At 38.4% G+C, this 27,427-nt stretch overlaps 1 protein-coding gene across 4 annotated transcripts in view; it reads right to left on the minus strand.

Moving 5' to 3' along the window:
• Nucleotides 1-27,427, minus strand: part of LOC131436539 (peroxidasin) — a 416,998-nt gene that overhangs the window by 209,406 nt on the left and 180,165 nt on the right. For all 4 annotated transcript variants that reach the window (XM_058605296.1, XM_058605295.1, XM_058605297.1 and 1 more), the window contains one exon: nt 25,464-25,535. In XM_058605296.1, the coding sequence (XP_058461279.1) occupies nt 25,464-25,535 (72 nt within the window). The remainder of the gene's footprint in view (nt 1-25,463; nt 25,536-27,427) is intronic.

A 27,427-nucleotide genomic window follows, 5' to 3' on the forward strand; every position in this document is an offset into this window, starting at 1 on the left:
GCAGTTCAGTGAAATAAATTTTCATTATATTGGTTAGTTAATTTTTCGTTTTTCCGCTTTCGGTTGATCCTTCCTGAGTCGGATTGTGAAGGCACTCAGGCACCAGTCGAGTGCTACCGGAACAATGCTAAATGCCAACCGGGTCAGCTACCCGAAACAACGGATTGGGGTAAAGCGTCGTGTTGGTGGTCTACTTAATATGTAATTGGTCAAGATAGACTCAGAAGTTTTGTCTTCGTTAATAAAAGTTAGATTGTTGAATTCGTTTGAATTATTCGCTAATCAGTTAATCGGGGAATTATTCAGTAAATCTTTACCCTAGAATCGCTTAACCTACATCACTAAATACATTCGGTTCCTGTGCAGTGGTAGTTGGTACATATATCACCGGTATGCGGTAGAGTACTGACTTTAGGCCACTTTATCAGACAAAAGCCCCCACAGCACAATTTATAATTAGCTGCAAGCCCCGGCCTTGGGATGCCGAAAAAACAACGGGAAGGAAAATTAACACTTTCAAATTGAGCCGTTAGGAGCCCCCGTTTGGTGGTTAAATGACCGAGGAACCAATGAACGAAACAATGGAATGGGGCAAGTGATTTGTTCCGAACGAAACATTCGAAAGCAATGAATTGTTTTCATTTTTCCAGAAAAACATTTCCGCAATGAAATTCCACTTCCGAAATCGTTGAAGCTGAACATCAATGAACTGGAATAATTTATCGTCATTTGAAGCACTTTCAACTTAGTAATTGAATGGTGTGTAAATTTAATGGCATAGAAAGCATTGCTAATTAATTTTGTCTGGAAATGAATATTTTTCGACGTACATTGTTTATTTGTATTGAATTGTAATTCAATCGGTATTTGGAATGTGCTTGATTTTTTTCTTTTGTGGTTGATGTGTACGCAAATGTACGCTTAATTATGATGATAATGACTGCCTAAAAGTAAATAACTATGCACTAAAACCTGTAATTGTAAAGTCTTATAATCGGGGCAAATCATTTCACTGCTATCTAGCCGAATTTCATCAACAGTCTATCTGGATTAAGCACGTTTTAATACTTGAACTAGCTACTTATTCTGTATGCGGTTCATTTCTCTGGATTGATGAATTTATAGTGATATTAAAATCATCACAATTAACAATGGTGTTTCAGTGATATTTTGATAGAGCACCTAATTATTGATTTGTGGGAAAGTAGGACAAATCTATAATTAAAAAATCATCTCTAGTATTTACCCATACACCAAATCATACAAACTACACACATGAAGTGGATTACTGATCTCAGCTGTTTAAACCTCGGTAGCTGATTTTTTTCTGAAAAAATAACATTGCCTCACAGCGGTACCGCTACTGCTGCCAATAAATGTTTATTTGTGTTAATATTTCAGTAGAATGAGAATATTTGGTAGTTCGGCTGTTCTAAACTCGTCAAAAGATGAAAAAATTACCAAATAAAGTTTAGTGTGCACAAAACGCCAGTGGAGTTACTGAACTCTCCGGCTTGTTGAGGTACAGCTGTGATCCAAAATTAAGGACAAAGCTCTAACCGACACTAATAGTTTCTTATAGAAAAAGTAATAATTTTTCGTTACTAGATGATTACTATAGATTTTTCATAGAGCAATACTATGCTTTCACTGTGAAAACCGACTTTTGAACTGAGGCGCGGAGAGTAGAGTGTCGATAGATTCAAATGAAAGATCTCTTGGCCACGTAGCCTGCTATTGAATTTTATTCGGATCGAGATTCCGGAAGTAACAGAGTAGAATGTGCAAAAAATGGAAAAAAGTGCACATGATTCCCTCAGAGACCGCTGAACCGATTTTTCTTAAATGTGATTGAAATGTGAAGCCCTATAGGGCCATAGAGTGCTATTGAATTTCATTCACATCCGACCTCATGCTCCAGAGTAACGGAATAAAATGTACAACAAAATAAAATATGTGTGCTCGATTTTTAGGTATACCGGATCTTGTTCCCGGTTCCGAAAGTACCGGAAAAAGTAATCGTGTAGTCCAAGTCAGAAATAGCTCCCATTTCTGTAGTAAATTCGCGCTGCTTTTACTTTGAACAGCACTGCATAAATACTCGGTAGATCGACTGATCAATTTCGTTAAAAGATGCAATAATTACCGAACGAAGTTGAGTATGCGCATTTCCGCCTAATGATTATGACTAAATCGCTCTACACTTAGTCAAAATTATCTTCGAAAGTCCTATAAGATCACATTAAAAGTTTTTTCAATACTTTTACTTCAGATTTATAGATAGTTGATATGATTATTGTGATTACTCTTCGCCATCCAAATACTACCTGGAATTCAGGCCTTAAGATCCATCAGCATAACGAACTGCGATCACAAACTTATTGTTCATGGTTCATGCTGGTGGTACCACATGATATTAATTGTCTTATTGAGCAAGTTTTAGGCAATCCAAAAACTACCTGGAGTTCACTACCTCAAAAGCTACCAGAGTAACCGATGATATAAGCGGGAATCTTCTATACAAATATTCATGCTTGTGATACCACATGCAATTGCTTGACTTATTATGAATGTACCACCAGGAGACTAGGCCTTGAGATCTACTAGCGTAGCCGATGACAAAGGTTGAATTCTCTTGGGATTGATTACCCCGCAAAAGGTGAATATGAAAATGTAATAGTATGTTAAAGAAACATGAACAAACGGCTGGGAATATTCCGGAAACAGATCAAAATGCACAAGTAAGCAGTATGTACGTATGTACGACTACGAACAACATTGAAAAAATTATATATAAACTTCTGATTGCTCGTGTGAATCTTAAGATCTTTTTTCACTGAAATTCTTGGACGACTGAGCACATTCCTGGAGCGTACATATCAAAATAGATAAGTTAGCAATATATTGTTCTGAAAGCATGAACAAATTTAAGCTATTGTAACTCTTTCTGTGATACAGTGTTGATCTTAAGAACAATACTCCAAGCAGTTCTTGGATCATAGAACATCTCCTAATCATGTCTATAGTCTCAAAACATACTCAGATGGTCCTAGATACCTTAGCGCATGGATGTTGTGAGATTCTTTAATGTTATTTATACTAATACTAATGAACTTTGAAAATCTTTTAACACGAAAATTTTTAAATAACGGTATGTTTTACTTAACTTACACGAAATTTAATTTAAGCCCCTCCTAACTCTGCGCGTAAATAAAGGTTCCAGTGTATTAAAGTTAATTTTATTCTGAAATTTATTTCAGAACTTGTTTTTCAACATTTCATGAACGACGATCCAACCGTTAAAAAACATTGGGTTTAATTTGAAAAAAAACACCCTCACAAAAATTGAGTGAAATAATAAAATCTTTATTGAAATCGGTAGAATGATCAATATAACTGAATGTTTGAAGATGATTTCATGCAAATGTTGGGCGCGACTCCGCTTTAACTAGATGGCCCATGAGCAAGGTCCAATTTTGGCACACTCTCTCCAATATATCGGTCGGTTTTCACGAATAATGCCACCGGCCCATAATCCACAACAAACAGTGACTTTTTTGGGATGCTGGTCTTCACTCCAGATGCGGCAATTCTGCTTATTGACGTATTCATTGAACCAGAAATGAGCTTCGTCGCTGAACACAATTTTTCGATAAAAAGGGGATCTTACTCCAACTTTGCCAGCGCCCATTCATGATCAAATTATAGACCGAATGACGATTCTTGTTTAAATTATACACGAAACTGAACAAGTTTGATAATGACACAAGGCACAATTCACGCGTGATCTGTCAAAAACAGTGATGACAAAAAATATATAAGCAAAAAAAAATCACCCGTTACTTTCAGTAAAAACCAGTTCAAACTAAAACTAAAAATATCTCATATCTTTGTGGTTTTAAAGAGTTAAGTTTTCGATTCAATCAAAATATAGCTCCCAGGTCTCGTGGGCCGAGTTTTGTTTTCGGAAATTATGTTTATGTGTAAAAAAATTTAGTGTTAGCAATTTTGTATTTGTAGATACGAAAAAAATTCGAGCTTTACTTTAAGTTTTCTTTTAACTAGTTCTGGTAGAATTGGTGAACTTTTTATAGCTTTCGCTGCTATCTTTTCCCCTTCTTTCCAGTATACGTGGTTTGTTTGATTTCATTTTTCTCCTCCTTTGATGCAATTTTATTTTAAGAAATCGTTCAAAATTTATGACGTTTCATATTGATAATTTTCAATAGCAAATGAACGACATTTATGTCAGTTACGTTGTGGTCATTTCATGTAAATGAAAGGCTGCAGAAGAATATAAAAGTTAATTGTAAACAAGTTTTCAAGATTCGGGATTGATGAAATTCGGCTAGATAGCAGTGAAATGATTTGCCTTTCTTATAATCGGGGCAAATCATTTCACTGCTATCTACCTTAATACTGTGAGAATCGACTTTTGGACCGAGGCCCGGCGAGTCGAATGTCATATACCATTCGACTCAGCTCGATGAACTGAGCAAATGTCTGTGTGTATGTGACAAATAATGTCACTAGATTTTCTCAGAGATGGCTGAACCGATTTTCACAAACTTAGACTCAAATGAATGGTCTTACGATCTCAGAGATCGCTATTGAGTTTTATCCCGATCCATCCATATGCACCTTAAAAACGAAAATAGATGTCACTCACTTTCTCAGAGATGGAATGGTCTTACAGTACCATAGATAGATATTCAATTTTGTGCTGATCCGACCTCCGGTTCCGGAATTACAAGACAATATGTGCAAATCTATGAGAAAATGCGCATTCAATTTTCTCGGAAATTTCTCAACCGATTTTTACAAACTAAGATGCAAATGAAAGGTCTTGAGATTCTTCAAAAAGCCCTCGAAAAGTTGATCCAGTTCCGACTTCCGGTCCCGGTATTACAGCGAGATTTGTAACAATTTTCAATTAATTTAAAAAAAAAGCTAATGTGTAATTCCATTCAGATCCGACTTCCGAAAGTATAGGGCAATAAGTATCAAAACTTTCAAACTGTCATACAAAATTATTTAAAATCGGTACGCATCGGTACGTGCTGGTACGGAATAAAAAGAAAACGCACCCGCCTAGCACACAGCGTGCTTTGTTCAATTTGGTATAGCGGGCAGGGTTGCCACATTTCAATCTTTATTACTACTTGACATAACTGTTTACAAATTGAAAAGGTGATGGTTGTTTATACCGAAGAAAGTTTTTATTCCACTTGACAGAATCTTCTAGTGATGTTTTTGAAAATATAAGTAATATGAGAAAGGCATTATTACACCACTAGGTGGATTAAGAAGGTTTTTATCAATCCGCATGTGGTTTTTGCATGAATACTTTTTTAGTTCTCATGGCATTATTTTAATGACCGTCGTTTTAAGCGGTGATTTGAGATTTTAATCACTGCAAATCGGATCGAATTTGAATCTAAACGTGTGACAATTGATTGAACATTCCATGAGATGTCGAAGTAAGTACCACTTTAGAGTTTGCGGTACTTCCAGAACCGGTATTCAGGAACCAGCATAACCGAAAACGATTCGCATGGTCATAAATTGAAAAACAAATTGCGACACTTTTGAGTTCAACTTTAAAGTTTTTTGGGATTGTCATCTTCTATATCGATTTGAATTTAAAAAAACTCATCATCCTGTAATTACAGAATCGGAAGTCAGAATCGGATAAACATCATCAATTTTGCATTGGACTTTATTCTGATTTTTTGTTTTTAAAATTCGATTTGGCCTTTTTTAAGAAAACGATTGAGCTTTAAGAAACGATTCGATACTGAACCGGAATTCTAAAAACGGTATAGCCGAAATCAGTTAAATCCATTTCAGGAGCTGTATAGTTTACATTTATTCAAAATGTTTGGAAATCAGTGTAGACATCTTTGAGAAATCGTAGTGCGAATTAAATTCTTAGGTACCTTCCGAATCTCAATACCGCTTCAACTGAAATAAGTTTAATTGGTTATCGACTATCCAAATCTGCTAACCCGATAAACCTGATCAATTTATGTGAAATGGACATTTTTATACTAATCACCCTGCATCTCCTAAACCGGAAGTCGGATCTGACTGAAAAGCAAGATGTTTTATAGGATCTTAAGACCTTTCATTTGAATTAGATCCGTTTAGCCATCTACCAGAAAAATAAGTTACACTATTTCAATTTCGTTTCACATCCTGCAGTTCCGGAACCAAAAGTCGGATCCAAACGTAATTCAGGAAACTTGTTTGGGAGCATACGACTTTTCATATGAATCTGAGTTTGTAGAAAACGGTCATCTCCGAGTAAATTGAGTGGAATAATTTTCCACACACGCATTTGCTGATCTCGACGAACTGATTCGAATCGTACATAGGTGCTATGTTCTTCCAGCATTTATTGCTGTAAGTAGTTTAAATCAATATAATTTTGGAATTGCTTTCAACTCGAAAATGCTGCATCATCTGGCTTACATATGCCATATTCGAATGATTATGTTGCCAAAAACGAACCGTGCTAAAATCGGTCCGAGGCAAAATTCCATGAAGAAAGATGCTGTGCACAGTCTTTTTGGTATTTAGAAACAATTATATGTAACAGTATAAAAAATCGTGTTTCATTTTGCTCCGAAACAGCGCTTTATCATCAAACGCGTGAAACTCCTACTACTGGAATTAGGCAAAAAGTCGTTTACACAAAAATATCTATATCTCCGTTGAAAATGGACAAATTTTAACAATCTATGATTTGTTGGATAGCTATTACCGTGCGGAATCTAAGTCTAAAACCATATTCTGTTTTCAAGGTCAATTGTGACAGATATTGTCAAAAAACTGCAAAATTTTGACAACATACATACATACACATAAACGGACATTTGCTCAGTTCGTCGAGCTGAATCGATTCGTATAGGACACTAGGCCTCCCGGGCCTCGGAAATGTCTTCGAAAGTTTCAGCGAATTCTATACCACTTTTTTATTTTCATAAAAAAGTGACCGATTCAATTTACATTTCCTTTCGATATAAATTCTAACCGTTTTTCAAGCGAACCATAATTCAAGGAAACGTGTTTGAAGACGAAGCACGTAATCTTATGTCGTTTTCGTTTTTAAATTGCACTACACCGGTGTAGCGAAAGCTGCACCTAAACCGTTCGTTTTTACCAATTGCACTACACCAGTGCTACACTTTTTCTGCACCGATACCACTGGTGTAGCACTCATCAAAAGTTTGGTGTAGCTCTGTGCAATGGAATCGTTCATTGTAGTCAATGGTTACTGTTTATGTTTTCGTCATTTTTGTTCGTTTATTCATGCCTCAGTGTAGCACTGCACCGGTGTAGTGCAAATTAAAAACGAAAACGCCATTAATTTAACATGTCTGCTTCGGCGATTTATCAGGTTAACTGGAATCTACGCTTGCTTCGGTACGTTTTTACTCCAAAGGCGCAAATTAGTTGCCGCACGAAAGTAGCTTCCGTGCGGATCCGCCATCCATACGCAATTACGTTCGCTTACCTGATGCACGTAAACAGGAAAAGGCTACCACAGAAAGAATCACTGAGCCGGAAATGCTTGTACTGATGAGGATATGTCACGGGAATTAATTCTGCCCATGGACTGCTCACTGGATTAATTGCTGCCTTTATAGGCGCTCATTAATCTGCGGGACTGGATAGGGCGGAACGTTTATGGTCATGACGGGTATCTGATGAAGGTTTTCTCTGCGTATTCCAGGCATAAGAAGAAGTAGATAGAAAGTCCACCTTCTCGGAAGTGGGCCGTGATTTATTCCCAGACGGTCAGAATCGTTGTGATCATTACATGATTAACGAGTTATAGGTGTGTGTTCTAGGGTAGAAGGAAGCATTGCTGGGAATGTTTTGCTTAGAAAACTAATTAGTTTAATTCTGGTAGTGTGTAGTTGTTTTTATCGAGAATGAACCTTGGATATTACCAGCACGAATTGCAATAGGGTAAATTGCGAGAACAGATGACAGCACTACTCTTTCAAGCAAAAGTTAAATAATACGACGAATCTTGTTCTATGGAAAATTGTTCCAGCTATCTCCGAGAAATCGATGTTAGTTCAACTTCAGAGACTAGGTGAAAAAATAGGCCTTGTGTGGCCTTCAGGAATCTCGAGTGTGGGTTGCAGAGCTAACAAAAAGTCATTTGCATTGACTCAAAATTGACGAAAATGACGAGAAATTAATGTCACTCTCAGCTTCGCTTGCAAACTATGAGAACGAAATCCATGTCCAGTCAATGACATGAGCGGAACAGTAGTTTCAAAATTGTGTTCTTTCTTTCATTTGCCTTTTAACCTTTTTTAATTTGCGGTTTTCAGTGAAAATCTCATAGTATGCAGTGTCGGTATTCAACTGAAGCTTTGAGAATCGAAAATGACAGAAAGAAGTGTCAAAAGGACTTTTACCTGTTGGTGCTCGAATTTGTAGTAGTTTTGATTTCCAAAGAGGTTCTGGGATGTAATCACAGATTTTCAATACACCAATGAAAGAAAGAGAATTGAAATTCTGCTGGTGCTCCCTGCAGACGTTAGTTTGGTTTCGTCTTGTCATAGAGGAAAGAGTGACGTTGGCAATTATACTCTCTCATTTTTTAGATGAGAAACGAAAATGCTTCGTCTCTCTTCGTTTGTTCTGGTGTCGGTCATTTACGAATGAGACAGAAAAACATTGAAAATGAGGCTGTGGTTTCTTTCATTTAGGATAAACCGAAAACGGGTCGAAAAACAGGTCCTGCTAACCCTTAGTTGGATAAACGTATACTGAAGGCGTTCGAGCAAAAGAAGGAGGTTTCAGTTCGGGATGTGGCCGAAAAAGTGGGCACTTCGAAGTCAAATGTTCTTCGTGCTAAAGAACGTTTGAATCTTCGAACCTATGTGAAGCAGAAACAACCAAAACGTAGTCCGAAACAAGAAGCATCGATCAGGCCGAGGGTTCGAAAGCTGTACAATACGATTCTTGCTGGAAATTTGAACTGCATAATCATGGACGACGAAACCTACGTGAAACTCGATTACAAATCCTTGCCGGGACCACAATATTATACGGTGCGAGAAGGGCAAGTGTTAAACCAGTCCGACTCATCGATTGAAGTCGAAAAATTTGGTAAAAAAGCTATGGTCTGGCAAGCAATTTTTAGCTGCGGTAAGATTTCGAAACCCTTCATCACCACTTCTTCTATGAACAGCGAAATATACATCAAGGAATGTTTCCAAAAACGACTTCTACCCATGATTCGAAGCCACAAGGATCCTGTTGTCTTCTGGCCAGATCTTGCTTCTTGCCACTACTCGAAATCAACGGTAGAATGGTATACTACCAAAAATGTCACTTTCGTCCCAAAAGACATGAATCCACCAAATTTCCCACAACTTCAACCAATTGACGAATTTTGGGCATAAACGAAGGCACATCTTAGGAAACATGTCTCGGCAGCCGAAACCATTCAACAGTTTTTTTTTTACTGTTTTTTTTTTTTTTTTTGGTATGATTAGTTTATTTATAAAATATGGTGTTATTTACAAATCATTTTCTAAAATGAATTTTAATTCGTTTTGATTAACTGTGGTACATTGATTTATGTAATTTATGTATCGAATGAAAACCTTGAGGATGTTTGCCTTCGTTGTTTTTGGTATTCCATCTAGGGAAGGTCGAATAAGATCCGCAAAATTCAGACTTCGCCATCCGTGCAGTAGTAACAGAAGTTTTCGTTGCAATAGAAACCATGCGTCTCGTACCCTAGGACACTCACAAAATTTATGTTCTAATGTTTCGACCGCGTTGTTACAATGTTCACAGTTTTCTCCGTCTGCCCGGTGTTGAATGAACAATAACCGTCTGTGATCTATTTTCCTGTTGACTATCAAAAACAGGTCGCTTTTTTGAGAAGATGATAGTTTTTTAGCTCGATGTACGTTCGACCAAATTTGACTCCACTTTGCGTTCGGATTGTCGCGTTCAACTTTTGGTTCATCCGTGTTATCTATGTAGGACCGATGTATACTGCTGGCAGAAGAAGACTGCTGTAACTGAGGTAAGAGTGGTATTTGCTGACATAATAGTTTGAGGCAGATGCAATCTGCTGGGGAAACAGGTTGATTGTGGATATCTTGATCCAAGAATGATTTGTAGAAAGGCATAGAGTCGATTTCTTTGATGTGACGATGAAACAGTAATGATTTGCACTTTAGTGCAGGTAATTGCAATTTTAAGCCCCCCATTTCTAGGTTTCGAGCTAACTGTTGCATTGGCACCCGTGCCGGTATTCCACGCCACAGAAACGTACCCATAGTCGATGTTAGCTTTGCTATGTGGACACTAGAAGGAGGTATGATCGAAGACAGATACCAGATTCTAGATGTGATGAAAGTGTTCATAAGGGTAACTTTTTGCAGCAACGTCAATGATCGCTTTGAATGTAACCATACAAGTTGGGTGAATTTTTTCACTGTTGCCTCCCAGTTTAACCTGATCATTGCTCTGATCGAGTTTGTATAGGTTACTCCGAGAATTTTTACTGTTTCCGCTGTCTGCAGCCACTGCACGCATAGAGGATTTTCATCAATGAAGCCAACATTGATGGCTACCGTTTTCAGTAGTTTGAGCTTCGCCCCTGACACACATCCAAAGCGATAGAATATACAGCGGATTTGTTCAATCGTTTCGGTCGTGGTAGCGATTACACTGATATCGTCTGCATAGGCGACTATCAAATCGTTTCCGCACACATTCTTAAGCTGTTGCAGGAGTGGGGTTAGATATATAGCGAAACAGAGACTGCTGATAGGATTTCCTTGGGCTACCGAGCGTTGTATAGGAAAGGGAGCCGATAAATGTCCGTTGACCAGTAATCGCGAAATAGCTCTTTCGGCTAATCTGGAAAGTAACTCAGCCAATTCGGGATTTATGCCGAGGGAGCACATGGTCACGAATAGAAATTTTCTATTAACACGATCGAACGCATGGTCTAGATCGAAAGAAATTAGTTTTGCTTTGCGTTTGTGCGCGTTCAACTGAGCGATTCTATCCTTGAGAGTGAGAGTGGCTTGAAAAATGTTTCGATCGGGATTGGAACACTTCTGTATGTCTCCCGAAATATGATGAGCACTTACCAATTTTTCTAGTCTGCTCTTTAGTATACGAGGCAGGAGTTTATAGTCGTAGTTTATTAATGAGATAGGTCTATACGAGTGAGCGGTGTCTCCAACATCTTTCTTCTTCACTAGTACGAAAACACTATCTACGAAACCGGAGGGGAAGTTCGCGTGTAGTGCCTCGTTCAACACGAGGTTGATTTCCCGATGTATCACGTCGAATGCTCGTAGATAGAATTCTCTCGGGATTCCGTCGGAGCCTGGAGATTTTCTTGGTGCACTTGTTTTGATCGCTGCTAAGATTTCGGCTGTCGTTATTTCGTCCATGCATTGGTTATTCGTTTCGTCATCCTCGGGTATTACTCTGTCGCAGGTGAAATCGTTGTCCCGTTCTCGTTCTGGTTCATTTTCGGCATATAGGTCCCGGTAGTACTCCAACATGTGTTGTTCGATAGCATCTGAGTGATCGAGTAACTCGTTTCTCTCGGTCCGTAGCTTCGTGATGGTTGTTCGCTTTCGTCTTCGCTCACCTAGCTGAAACGTGGATAAAGGTTCACCGGCGATGTAGGTTTCGTTTATATGTACAAACATGTGCGTGAATTCGCGTTGTAATTTCAGCATTTCTCCTTTGAGACGGTTGATGAATGTTAACATTGTAGCGTCACGGTAGTAATTATCGTACGCAAGACGAAGTTGGGAGTATAGTCCTTGGTATTTCCGGTGAAAACTGTCGAATGCCAATTTAGATTTCCACCGAAAGAATGATTTGATTTTGGATTTAGCATAATTTAACCACCAACACATCCACGACCGAAAATTGTTACGTTGGCGAGTCCAATACTGCCAACGAAACTTAAAATCTTCGATGTTTTCGTCTGTCAGGAGATGCGGACGAAGGGACCAAAAGCCGCGGCCGGGAGGACGACCTAGGTGAGGAAGACATATTCGAATTGTTAAGGCTTTATGATTTGTAAACGAACACACATGGGTGTCCGCCGTTCTGAGCTGATGAACAAGTTCCGTGTCGACGTATAAGCGATCCAACCTCGACATAGAATTATGTGTTATGTATGTGTGGCCCATGGTTTGAGGGTGCAGTTTCACCCATGCATCGTGTAACTGCAATTGCTGGACGGTGGCTTGGAGTTGAAGTCGCCTGCCATGATTAGGTGCTTCGTTCTATGTCTGAGGTAGTAGGCGATGGTATTGTTGAAGAACCTTTCTCGTTCGGCTCTTGCAGCTGATCCAGATGGTGCGTAAACATTGCAAAGCGTTGTGTTCTGTATTTGGAGAGCGATCAGACGGCCATCGAGACTTCTCTCGACGTTTGAGAAACGGATGTGGTCTTTTAGAGCTATTGCAGTTCCTCTCTTCATGTGGTCTACATTAAAAATCACGTTAAAGCCGGGCAGAGACAGTTGCTCGTTTTCAATCTCTTGTAGGAATACGATGTCTAATTCGAGAGTACGAACGAAAGAGCGTAGGGCATTTATTTTAGTTGTGCTTGTTATTGTGTTAATATTGATTGTGGCTACGTTATAGCTAGTATGTTCCATCTCTAAGTAGACATATGTTCTGGCGACGCGTCGCCAACAACCTGGCATTTTTTCTTGTTCGGTGGTACACGTGTGGAACGTCGGCTGGCTGTTGAAGCCGAAGAGGTATCGGAATCGTCGTCGTTTCTTCGTTCGGCAGATGTTTGTTTGCGAGGTGGATCTCCACTAACGGATTGTTGACTCGGGATTTTGAATATGTTTGTTGCGGTGGCAGCTGATTGCTGGGTGGAAGCTAGATCTAGTCTAGAACGTAAAAGTGGTTTGTTCGTATTTTCGATGGGAGGAGTGAGTCCGCTTACGGATTGTTTTAATTGAGCGTCTTTCGTGATTGTGGTCAGTGTAGCAACAGATGGCTTTACCTGATGAGGTTTCGTCTGGACCGGCTTCGGGTGAACGTTTTGCTTGAGAACCTTCGCATACGATGTGTTGCTGTAATCAGCATCGAGCTAACAGCTTTTTGTTTTGAATACAAGATATTCCGCTGTGTGACGACTCGTTACAGTGACGGCATGTTTGTTGTTGGCCGTAATACGACAGAGCTGTTGTTTCACCATCTATTGTAACAAAGGATGGGATATTCGTTTTTACGATCATCTTAGCCACTCGTATTCCTGACGAGATACCGCCGAACGCGTATTTTGCGTCCCACGCTAGTTCTTGTATGCCGAACACATCCCCGTATTCTTGGAGAAATTCGTAAATTTTATCATCGGACACATCTTCAGAAAGATCGAACAGCTTCACCTCCACTGCACCATCTTCCATTGTAATCCGTATTTTATAAGTTTTACCATCGATTTCTGTCTCGTGCACATTGTCATGCTCTTGTACGATTCTTTGCGCTATTTCAAGTTCATCGACCTTAACAAACACACAACCGAGGCTACGACTTGTTTGCATGCGGACAACGTGCTTTTTTTCTAGTTCGAGAACTGAGCTGATGAAACTGTGAAGGTCATCATACGATGGTTTTCGCGGTAGATGCGAGTAATCAATTCGAAACGTGTTCTCTCGACGTCTCATGTTGTTACTGAAACACTCGGAGACGAGAGATTAAGACGGTAGGGCCTACGATGCCCAGCGATTTAACTTCCAAATATAACTTAGAAAAAGCCCGTGCTTGACTTCCGATGACCAGCGAGAGCAAATGCGTCTGCTTGACTCGGAGATTGAGCGCTAACTGAGTTCGAAAAAGATTGGAAAAGTGTCAAAACTTGTCGCCAAGAAGTAATTGCAGCTGCAGCTCAGCCATCGACGATGAGGAAATAAAACGTCCCGGATCGGCCGTCCCGGCTTAGTGCGAATAGACTTTCAGTCTTATCTATCATTATCCGACATCGAAAGAAATAATGAAATTTACACGACATGTAAATCAATAGTAACATGGAATAGACATGGGTTGAATAAAAATTTTGATTGAAAACCTTCATCGATGCAGAACTAAATTGGATTGCATTGAATTTTCAATAAATATAACTGTATCTTTCAATTAACGCTTAGTTTTGCGATTAAATTATATTGAAACCTACAAAATTGTAAGGTAACTTTATGTTCAATTACCTGATCCAAATATGTGCATGAAAATAGATGTAAATTCACAAAATATTTTTTTTATCTGTGTATACGAAACTTCTGTCATCGTAGTTTTTCAGTTTCAACTAATATTTTTATTAGCAGTCATTTTTTTCTCTCCGTGTTAATCAAATGGTTTTTGAGATAGAAGAAGAGGGTTTGTGATTTAACATTTTTGCCTTAAACCAAGTAGTTAAGGATCTAAAAAATAATTGATTATGTATATAATATATTTTTAAAAAAAGTTCTATTCATATCCACTGAACAGTACAACAAAATGTCCGAAGACCCGGGTAGAAGCGATTTGCAAACCAATATCAAATTTTATTATTAAAACCAAACATCTCAATGGTAGAAATTAACCTTATTTAGTTTAAAATAAGAGTTAAAATATCAAAAATAATAACAAAATCCGCAGGAGAAAATAACTACAAAATATAAAATTCTATCAATGTAATATCAATGCTAGAACAAAATATTTATAGAAGACGAATATTTCAGTTCAGAATAGAATAATGTCACAATTCTTTCATCTAATTCTGATGCAGAATGATTCTTTTATCTAATTCTGATGCAGTTTATTCAACAGTATTTTATTTGAAGAAAAATACCAGATCAATTGTTCCTAATGAAATTGGAATAACTCATCAATATCGAAATAAGATATAATAACAGATATTGTACAATTTCTTGATTCCTTCGATGAAATATCAAAAAAATAACAAGTATCGCTATGACAGCACAGAATCATCAAGACAATATATGATGGTAAATTTGTTATTATTTTGATCGTTGTTTGTTATTTACATCTGCCCGGGGAACTCTAAAAACTGTATAATAACGTGAAAACAATATCTGGCATTGAACAATTCCACAGTTTTGAGCCTATTCCTTGTGGTAAAGTAGAAGCGAAAAGGTATTCTAATTCAGAAGATGAAACAAAACATATTTTCCTTGTATAGAAACAATTAAACATGCAACAATAGTATGCAGTAAGATACAAAGATCGAAAAAGTCTTGTGATTTTACATTATATAAGATGCACATAAATGGAGCGTCGTATTTCACACAAATTTATATTCAGGAACATGAGAAATTGTGTGATTTGAAAATTACATGGCTTGAAATCGAATGAAATAAAAAACAAAAGACCGTTAGCAACAGCGCGACTTGAACCAAAAAACATTAGAACATAAAGTACGTCAGTTAATTGACTGGACCACAGAAGCACATATCTGCGTGATGAATAATTGATATTCTTTAATCCATACAGCGACAAATGAAAACAACGGGGAGACCTTTCATTTGGGACTAGTTTGATCAAAATCGGTCCAGTCATCTTTGAGATATCGACCTCTTTGTTGACAACACACATACAGACACACATACGGACATTTGTTCAGTTCGTCGAGCTGAATCGATTGGTATATGACTCCGAAATAGAATATTGCGTCATTTGATACGATAAGTAGCTATAAATTGTATCGTTTGTAGAATTATGTCACCTGTATAATTCATTTTTTTTTTGTTTCTCTTTAAAACAAATGTTATATATAAAATTAAATGAATATTTGTTTAAAATTAAATACATAATGTTGTCTTGGTTATTTCTTTGCCCGATCTTTCCTCAGAACTAAACGAGAAAATAAATAAGTAGTAAGGAGTGTATCGAAAAGTAGTTAGCAACATTGATTATTGAATAAAAAAGCGAAAAAACATATTTTGACACCAGTTTTCGATATATTGTAGAAAAATTTCATTTTTATGCATTTCACTGATTAATATTGAAGAAAATCCTAGTTTCTGTGAAACGCTCGCACTTTGGACTTGACATTCTTCATTTAATTCTGCACAGTTACTTTTGTGACTTTCCTGGTGGCAGCTGTCCAGTTTTTTTCAACTCCTGCATGTTTTGGGACACTGTTCCTTCTTTCCGAAAGTGCCGCTTGAAAATTGCCCAATACCTTTCAATTGGCCGAAGATCCGGACAGTTCGGCGGGTTGATGTTCTTTTCCACGAATTGTACATTATTTTTAGACAACCACTGTAGAACGGAGTTGGTCGTCAAATGGTGAGATAACTAAGTCCTCACAAGTTCCTATCTCATGCCTCCCCGAGCGTCTTTGATGACATTTGGTCAATAGAACGGCGTCGACTGGGTGCTATCGCCTTCTGCGTTAGTAGCAGAATGAGAAGGTGCGAAATGGATTGTAGTTTAAAGCCCATCCTAAAGTGTTATTTCATAGTATATTGCAACATTTTGTTTGTTGCATTATTTGTTATATATTGAATTGAATTATATTACATTGTATTATATATTGTTGTTGTTGTTGTTGTTATTATTATTATTATTATTATTATTATTATTATTATTATTATTATTATTAATATTATTATTATTAAAAAATAAATATTATATTTCCTGCAAAACTGCGACGAAAGAAAAGCATAACTTACACTGCGAAAGCAACTGTTATAGATTGTATCATAGCATATTATTTCTTATATTATCTTATTATATTATATTTTGTTATGTTGTATGGAATTATACTGCATTGCATTATATCATATTCTATTGTATTATATTATATTATATTATAAGTATAAGTATTGTGTTATATTGTATTATGTTATGTTATATTGCGCTAAATTATATTATATTATGCTGTGTTATTTATATTATTTTTTATTATGTTATATCACAGAGAACAGATATCCAACAGACATTCATACGTGCAAAGTCGTGTGCAACGGTGATTTTTCATGGATTTTCACTTGTATGCTTTACACAGCTTTTTAAAAAAGTTTGTAATAGCATGGATGTGATATATTATATTGTATTTTATTATATTATATTTTTTATATCATTTAATATTATATAATATAATATAATATTATATTATATTATATTATATTATATTATATTATATTATATTATATTATATTATATTACATTATATTATATTATATTATATTATATTATATTATATTATATTATATTATATTATATTATATTATATTATATTATATTATATTATATTATATTATATTATATTGTATTATGCTCAAGTATATCGACAACGGGGAGGGGCAGGGAGTGCATCAGGGTATCTTACAAGTGGATGACTGGATGATGGAGTGGACTGCCAACCTGAGTCACGCGGGGAAGCTTTGTGTTTCTCTCTGAAGGTCTGAAATGAGTAAGACGCACCCTTCTAACAAACAAACCATCAGGCGGGTTTAAGCTGGTATAGCGAAATTCTTTATTATATGGCCGAATGTTCTTGCTGGAAGGCGCATCCGTCTTTATTCTGTAGAATCCGGCTATACAGTATTCGCGCTCTTGTTTTGGCCTGAACTTGCTGTACCAGGGACTTTTTCGGCACCTTCTGTTTCTTGTACGCTTGACATGTAAACAAACATGTCACCGCAAAACATGCTGCAAAAAAGTAAGCCATTTCAGAGTAATAACTGTTTGAATGTTGCTAACTACTTATCGATACACCCCTTATGCAATATTTGTTTACTAACATATTCTTTTCAATGGAATTCTTGATTAATAAAACATATTTAGCTACTATATTAGAAAAAAATCTTTTCACAAACGAATTTTCATTGAATTCTGAGCAAACTATGACTTCCGTTGGTTTAGTTTTCGATAAAATTATACCGAAAAAAATATCAATTTGGACAAGGAAATGTTTTAATCAAACATTTTTTTTCCTTAAAAATGTCCAACTTGAATTTTTGACTGTTGGTAGGGCACATAGTGAACTATCTTGTACCGAAGTTTCATCCAAATCAAAATTGTCGACTTGTTGCAAATCGACTTCAATTTTTTACAATCGATTTTATTCAGTGTAAAAGGCGATTAGTATTTTTTTCAATATTTTTATTCAAAAACTTGACTAATTTTGTACAAATCACTCATACTACACATTCTTGTAGAATTTGTCAGTTTTCGGCTACAGTCATTTGATAAAAAATGTAAAAAAAGTTTGGCCCTTTTCAAAAGACAGTCTAGATCATTTTTGGAAAACACAAAGTATGCAAAGTGGTTTAACCTTTTTTTTCGCTCAGACTTTAGAAAAAATTTCCGAGGCCCGGAGGGCCGGGAGTCATATACCAATCGATTCAACTCGACGAACTGAACAAATGTCCGTGTGTGTGTCTGCATGTGTGTTGTCAACAAAGAGGTCGATATCTAAGAGATGATTGGATCGATTTTGATCAAACTAGTCGCAAATGAAAGGTCTCCTCGTCACCCTGAACGTTATTGAATGGTTTTGAGATCGGATGTTTACTTTTTGAGTTATACGAAGTTTTATGTCAACTTTTTCTGTTTTTTGTCTATATCTGTCACAATTGACCTTGAAAACAGAATATGTTTCTAGACTTATATTTTATCGGCAATAGCCATCCAACATGCCATAGATTGTTAAAATCCGTTCATTTTCAACGGATATATCGATATTTTGTATAAGTGACTTTTCCCCTTATTCCAGTAGTAGGAATTTTACGCGCTTGATGATAAAGCGATGTTTCAGGGGAACGGGTATAGCGTGATGGGTAAGTCGATGCCTTTCACGCTGCCCACCTGGGTTCGATTCCCAACCCCGCACATAGGGTCAGCAAACTTTTCTAGCCCGAAGAGGTGAATGACCACAATGTTAAAACCTCTATAATATAAAAGCGATGTTTCGGAGCAAAGTGAAACACGATTTTCAATACTGTTTTATGCAATTGTTTCTTAGCACTATGACTATGACCCTTTTTCATGACGTTTCGATTTTAGCACGGTTCGTTTTTGGCAACATAATTGTTCGAACATGACATGTGTATTAGAAAGATGGCAGTATTTGCAATTTCCAACAATTTCATTTTTATATTGATTTATACTGCTTGCAGCAATAATTACTGGAAGAGCACAACTTCTTACACCCTTATACCATTCGAAGAAGTTCGTCGAGATAAGCGAATTTATGTGTGAAAAATAATTTCATGAATTTTTCTTTGAGATGGCTTAACTGATTTCTACAAACTTAGACTCATTTGGACAGTCCTATGATCCTATATAAGGATTCCGAATTTCATTTGGATCCGACTCCTGGCTCCGAAGCTACAGGATGATAACATATGTGTAATGAAATTAGAATAATGTCACTCGTTTTGCTAGTAGATGGCTGAACCGATGCCGTCCATCTAATATTTGCTATTTTTCTTGTTTTTTTTTAATCAGATCCGGCTTCCGATTCAGGAAATACAGGGTGATTAGTGTAAAAATTTCACATAAATCGGGTTCATCGGGTTCACATATTTTGAGAGTCGACGACAAAATAAACTAAATGTCAGTGTTACAAGTATTCGATTTTCGATCCCGAAATGTACCAAAAATTTTTATGTGTAACGCACTACGATGGTTGGTTAACGACTGGACAATGCGCAATTCAGGCCCCAATGTGGTTCTTAGCCTCTTGTCCAGTAACTCCTATCCCTACCTCCCCACGGTGCCGGCTGGGGTGCGAATAACCATAGGAAAGATCGGGTAACCAGCCCCGGTGGGACCTTGGTCGTATGCTGACAGGGAAGAGGGCGCTTGCTTTCTCTTTACAGAGAGCAAGCCTACCCGAGCGTCTGTTCCCCATGTTGGGGCGGCTCGAAACAGCGTGTGTTCTCCATGTTAGGAGCGGTTGATTACCGTCCTTGTGTCAGTGTGGGACTCTAAACAGTGCTGACACGATGGCCCTCCGGCGAGACATTAGGTTGGTGCAGGCCTAACAAGCTGCCCGGAAAAAGGAAGTTACGAACAATCAAGAAAGAAATACGACTCGGAATAATCGGCAAAGACCTACGCGACGAAATAAGGACTACGATTGGAAGCTTGGCACATGGAACTGCAAATCGCTTGGCTTCCCAGGATACGACCGAATGCTACATGATGAGCTTCAAATCCGCGGCTTCGATGTCGTAGCACTGCAGGAACTTTGTTGGACGAGATAGAAGGTGTGGAAAAGTGGACATCGAATGACTACCTTCTACCAGAGCTGTGGCACAAACAGCGTTCGGGATTTGTAGTGTTGAGCAAGATGCGCCAGCGCGTGATTGAATGGCAGCCAATCAGTGATAGGATGTGCGTATTGAAGATCAAGGGCCGTTTCTTCAATTACAGTATCATCAACGTACACTGCCCACATGAGACGAGACCCGATGATGAGAAGGAAGCATTTTACACGCAGCTGGAACGAACCTACGACAGCTGTCCACGGCGGGATGTAAAACTCGTCATCGGCGACATGAATGTTCAGGTAGGCCGGGAGGCAATGTACAGGCCCGTGATCGGGCTGGAGAGTCTGCACGCGGTAACAAACGACAACGGTCAACGATGCGTAAACTTTGCAGCCTCCTGAGGAATGGTAGATCGAAGCACCTTCTTCCCCCGCAAAGATATCCACAAAGCCACCTGGAGATCACCTGATCAACATATGGAAAATCAAATCGACCAAGTTCTCATCGACGGGCGATTCTTCTCCGACGTCAACAATGTCCGCACTTACCGCAGTGCCAACATAGATTCTGACCACTACCTTGTCGCGGTTTGTATGTGCTCAAAACTATCGAAGGTGCACAACACTCGTCGCACAGAAACGCGCAACGACTGGAGCTAGTACTACCAACGGAAGAGCTGCTTGGCGCGGCGACTCTTGAAGATGCCTGGAGGAACATAAGGTCCGCTGAGAGTAGCACTGCTTCAACCGTACTAGGTACGAGGTTATCGAATCGAGGAAATTACTGGTTTGACGGCGAATGTCAGCAGTTGGTCGAAGAGAAGAATGCAGAAAGGGCGAGGATGCTGCAACACCAAACGAGAGCGAACGAGGAACGATACAGATAGGCAAGGAACAGACATAACACGGTTTTCCGGAGGAAAAAGCACCACCAGGGAGACCAAGATCGCGAAGCGATGGAACAGCTGTACCGCGCAAATGACACACGGAAGTTCTATGAGAAGGTGAACCGCTCACGTGGAGGCTACACTCCACAGGCCGAAATGTGCAGAGATACCAGTGGTAACCTTCTCACGCACGAACGTGAGGTGATCGACAGATGGAAGCAGTAATATGACGAGCATCTGAATGGCGAAGCACGAGATATAGAGAACGACACAGAAATCAATTTGGGTGCACGCTCAGCCGACGACAGATTCCCAGCCCCTGATCTGTCGGAGATAAGTGAGGAGATCGACAAGCTAAGGAACAACAAAACCGCAGGCAATGACCAGTTACCAGGCGAGCTACTCAAACATGGAGGAGATGAACTGACTAGAGCGCTGCACTGGATGATTTCTAAGATTTGGGAGGAGGAGATTCTACCGCAGGAATGGATGGATGGAGTGGTATGTCCCGTCTACAAAAAGAGCGATAAGCTAGATTGTTTCAATTACCGCGCAATCACATTGCTGAACGCCGTCTACAATGTACTCTCTCAAATCCTTTGCCGTCGTGATCACATATTCGCGATAAGACAAGTACTCCAGAAGTGTCGTAAATACAACGTACCCATGCATCACCTATTCATTGACTTCAAAGCGGCATACGACACAACCGATCGAGAACAGCTATGGCAGATCATGAACGAATACGGTTTCCCGGATAAACTGACGCGATTGGTCAAAGCAACGATGGATAGAGTGATGTGCTACGTCCGAGTATCTGGGACGCTCTCGAGTCGCTTCGAATCTTGGAGAAGGCTACGGCAAGGTGATGGACTCTCTCGTATCTTGTTCAATATTGCCTTGAAAGGTGTGATTCGAAGATCGAGGATCAACACGAGTGGCACGATCTTCCAAAAGTCCGTACAATTTTTTGGCTTCGCTGACGATATTGATATTGTGACACGTAACCTTGAGAAGATGACGGAAGCCTACATCGGAGGCCTACATGAGAGGAAGAGGCTCTAGAGAAGAAACACTACGCGTACGAATCACGAATTGCAACAGCTGCTAGGAGAACCACCCATCGTACGGACAGCTAAAATCGGACGTCTACGATGGGCTGGGCATGTCATAAGGATGTCGAACGACAGCCCAGTGAAAATTGTTCTTGAATCTAATCCGACTAGTACAAGAGGAAGAGGAGCGCAGCAAGCAAAAAGTACTGATGGCGGCGTACTTGTTGGTGTTCATCGTCGTCTAAAAGCACAACTAGTCCAATGTACCAGTGGCAGTTGAGTTGAACAGGTTTGAGCTAAGTTGGCTAGTTATTCAACTTTTTTTCTGCACGGTTTATCTTCCGCCGGACCAGACCTATCGTTGATCTGTCAAAAGATGCCCATCTTTTGTCTCTCGAAGCGATATGCTCTGTTTACACTTGCTCTGTTGACGAAATATTAATCGTTGGGGATTTTAACTTTCCCAATCTAAAATGGCGACCAGCTTTCTTTTCGCTGATCCTTCGCAGTCATCTTTTCATGCTGGCAGTATCAGTTTGCTTAATCGTTACAGCACAAATCTGTTGCGTCAATTCAACCACGTGACGAATGAAAACAATAGAACACTGGATCTTTGTTTTTCAAGTAAATCCGACTCCGCTCCAAGGATTGCTACTGCACCCGTTACGCCATTACAGTTACCAAGTTGGACAGATTGGGATTTGGTTCTAACATGCTGCGTTCTTCATACCTTAATGATTGCCGATTAGCAATCAAGATAAATGACTCTGTATCCAAAGAGTTCAGCGCTTCTTCTGGGATTCCACAAGGCAGTCATCTTGGACCCCTGATCTTCCTCCTGTATTTTAACGATGTGAATCTTTCTCTGAAATGTCCACGCTTATTTTTCTCAAGCTATTACAAATAGTTCGAAGTAACGTGCTTGTCTGTATCCTGTAATTTTAGACGAGCAATTGTCTTTCAAGCAGCATATCAACTTTATTGTAGAAAAGGCATCTCGATGTTCAGGATTTGTAATGAGAATAGGAAAACGGTACACAGACATTTACTGTTCAAAGTCTCTATATTACTCACTCATTCGTACAATGCTCGAGTACTGCTCTACGATATGGAACCAATATTACCTTTGCTCTTCGACAGCTACCTTGGAATAACCTTTACGAGCTGCCTAGCTACGAAAGCCGTGGATTATTGATTGGACTCGACACTCTTGGCATTCGAAGTGATTTGTCCCGTGATGTGTTGATCGCCGACATGGTGAACAACAAAATAGACTGCCCTGCACTCCTCAGTGAAATTTCTTTAAATGTACGCAGTAGGGCTCTTCGGAATAACGATCTTCGATTACCCCTTAGTCATACTAATTATAGTTATAACAGTGCTTAGTCTACAATGAAATTTCAATCGAGTATCTACCGGATTCGATTTTCACATTACGCGTAACAGAGTTCAAACGAATTTATTAAGCATACTTAGAAATAGGAATAATTTTTAATCATTGGGACTACACATTTTCTGTTGATTACATGTAAACAAATAAATAAATAAATAAATTAATTAATTTAAAAAAGCAATCAAACGTATTGTTCCTCTATAGTAATTTTTATTTGGGCAATCTTCTGAAATCACCATTCTTCGCATCGATGTGTTTCTGCAGGAAAATAAAGTTGTTTTCGGGCGCCACAAATTTACCGCAGCTTATGTGAATATTTCATGATAATGCCATGAACTGCATTAGAACGCTTGACATATTGAGTACTCAGTATCATCATGAACAATTAATCATTGAGTGCAGGCAATAACTCACTCTGGTGCACGTTAAAGCTACAGTGCATTTTCAGGAGTGGCTCGGAAAGCTCAAAAACAGACTATGCTATGTTTAATTGAATAAATTATAACTTTTAAGTGCGGTTACACAATGCGAAATTTTCTTGCATCGCCGTTGCATACACTTTCCTAAGAAAGTTGAGTTGTGTCCAACGCAGACACAAGCTTCCAGGAATGACCGAATGAAAAAATACCGATAATAGTTAGATAGTACGGACAGTGTTTCTGCGGATGAAACAAATTCCTGCAAAATCAAGTGTAGCTAAAACCATATAAACATAAAGCATAATTAACTGTACCACACTTTCCCCCTTTTGGCAAACACATAACCTTTCGAACATAAATCGAAAACTAGAACTCCTCCCGCACCTCCTTCCAGCTCAAATTCTATCCCAGATAGTTCCAGGAAACTGCAATTGGATGGCTCGGAGCTCTGCACTTCTGCACTGTGCTCCATACAACCGCCGTTATCGAGAATGCTATCGAGAGCAATTTCGAGTTCCGGAATGGAATTTAATTTAACTTGTTTACGCAGTGATTTGTTGCTTCACAGCCAGTCAGTGCCGCGGGGTACGCCAATCTGGATTCGATCGTGACTGGTACTTCCTGTCATTTGCAATTGTTCGATTGTGCGAGATGTGAACGGAATCCGTTCGCGCGTGCAAATTATGTTTGATTAGATTCGCCATAAATTGGATTTCCCTGCATGATAATTAAACACCTGTTGGACGCGAGTTCCGATACGTCAAAATAACAACAAAACTTACCAATAGGAGACAGGCAATGCTGACGCATATCAATCAAAGCTTCGATAGTTTTGGAAAAGTTTTGGCGTCGGACAAAACTCACGGACTGAAAAAGTTGCATCAATGGCAAGTTCTGAAAATATTCTCCATTGTTGATACACTTTTCAACAAGACTTCACCTTGGGGAAATTATAAACGAAACCCCATTCAGCGCAAAAATGTTTCAACTTGACATATTGTTGGAATTTCTTCGACTAAACATTCTATTGAAAGCTCGACAAGTGAAGCAGCTGCTCGAACCGTGAATTTGAATATGGAAGCCAATTCCATACAGCATCCAGATGGAAAAAAAAGAATCCTAAATAATTAATATGCATGAAACATCAGTGAACATAACAGATTTAGCATACCCGAAAAAAGAACATGACAATCCTGGAGGAAGGAAAAAAAATCGATGGCATTACAGAACACGGACGGGTGCTGAATGAATCATCAAACTGAGTGCCCCTCGCTGTTCGCAAATCAGGATCTAACCTTTTCGTCGGAATTCGCATAGATTTTTGGGGCAAGGCGGAAACGAGTTATACGCACTAAAATCAACAGATAGCGTATCCCGTGGATGGTCTGAAGCCTTCGTTAGGCGGTTAAAATTTAGTGTGTACTTACGGGTCCGCTTCGGAAATACTTACAATCGTTCTAGCGCTGGCATATTGGAGAAGGTTTGCCTCTCGAACGCGGTAATATTGTTGAAATGTAAATATCTGAAAGGATTCGATAGAGAAACAGAGAAAGGTTAGTGCTGGAATATCGACACTGTCGGTGCTGTCGTCAGTTACAGTTTAGCTGAGTTCACTCAACATACTTGAAGTCTTAGGTTAAGGGGTAATTTACAATCATAGGAAAGCAGCCATTGTTGCATGACGCATAAACAGTTTTCTTCGCCGTCGTTAAGCAGAAACTTAAAAACGAAATATTATTTCATTGAGTTCATTTTTCGAAATAAAGTGAAGTTTATTTAGGATACTGATCTTGCGTTTTGTACCAATGACTGTTTCCATAAGATTGTAAGCAGAACCTTAAACGATAAATTTTCTCATACCTCATAGCTATATTACACAGAAAAAAAAGGATTGTAACAATCGCAATGTGATTATTAATTGATGTGAAAAAAGCTAGGGGGCTGTCCATAAAAGACGTCACGCTTTTTTTTAACGATTTTTGACTCCGCACCCCCCCTTTGTCACAAATTGTCACAGAAGCAAAGACCCCCCACCCCCCTATGTCACATGTCACGAATTCAAAATACATAAAATTCATCTCAATACATTCTCAATATGTATGACAAACCATACAAATATGAGGGGAAAATCGATTTATTACGTGCTGTCATTAGATTAAAGAATATCCCTAAAACTACAAAATCATCGGAATTATTTTATTAATATCAACTATATAAATTAACAAAAGTATTTGGTTGGAATTGATGAAACATTTAAATCATCTGTTTTATTCCTCCTAGGGGTACACGGATATATTATTGTTTTAGGTAAAGAATGATATTTCCTTAGTGTAGCATACAGGACTGAGAAAATAGACCAAAACCTCATCAAAACGAGATCACTGCCGTAGAATCTTTTCATGATCAGTTGATCAGTGAATTTTAAATCACATCGATCAATATCTTCCGATCTATCCGATCTTTCGTCACACAATGGGTAGTGATTTTGAGCTAAAATGATTCTTGATTTATGTAAGTTCAATCATTGGATGATTCGATAAGCTTTGATGTTGGTGGAGGAAAATCACATATGATCAAGATAAGACATGACATGATCTACGTCTGAAATCGTTGATCTCCCGCCCTTTTTCAAATGAAGTACAATTGAATAAACTGCATCAGAATCAGATAAGAGAAATTCTTATGATATACTATTATCAATGCTAGAAAATCAAATTACTGAAAAAATTGTCAGTGCATAACTTAAGTTAAACCGTTTGAAGGCATCTTTTTCTTTTTAATTCATATTTGGCAAAATTTAGTATTTTCGCTAATTTACTCGCTCCTCCGTGCTCTTTTGCTGATCACAACAGAAATGATTTCCTGCATCACTCATTTCCGAATTTACAAGAAGAAGCTTCTATATCAACAAATACACGTTTTCCTATAGAATGTAAACGTTTATTATTGAGATTTTTTCAGGAAATAGGGCAAAGCAGTAATATAATTAGGTATTTCAAAAATGCGCTCATTGAACATATTGGACGTCACATTCCAAAAACCTCCCCCCTCTTCCCCCTGTCACAAACAGTCACGTTTTATGAAACACCCCCCTCCCCCTTGCGGCGTGACGTCTTTTATGGACAGCCCCTAGACGTAATGAACAATTAATGCAATAATTTTCTGTTTTGAAGAAACATTGCAGATAAATCACACGTTTTTACACCGAAACAACGTATTGAGTATATTACATCAGCTTGACTGAATACTTAGACGATTCTGATAGGATATTATGCATCTTTTAGTGTAATATTACAATCAAACAATTATCATAATTTGTCTCAGTAATGTCATCTTGAGACAATACTAATTGAACTAATCATCGCTAAATTTGAAACCCTGAATGTTATTGGTAGATAATTTGAATCAATGTCA

The sequence above is a fragment of the Malaya genurostris genome, chromosome 3 (assembly GCF_030247185.1).
Source record: "Malaya genurostris strain Urasoe2022 chromosome 3, Malgen_1.1, whole genome shotgun sequence".
NCBI classification, from domain to species: Eukaryota; Metazoa; Arthropoda; class Insecta; order Diptera; family Culicidae; genus Malaya; species Malaya genurostris.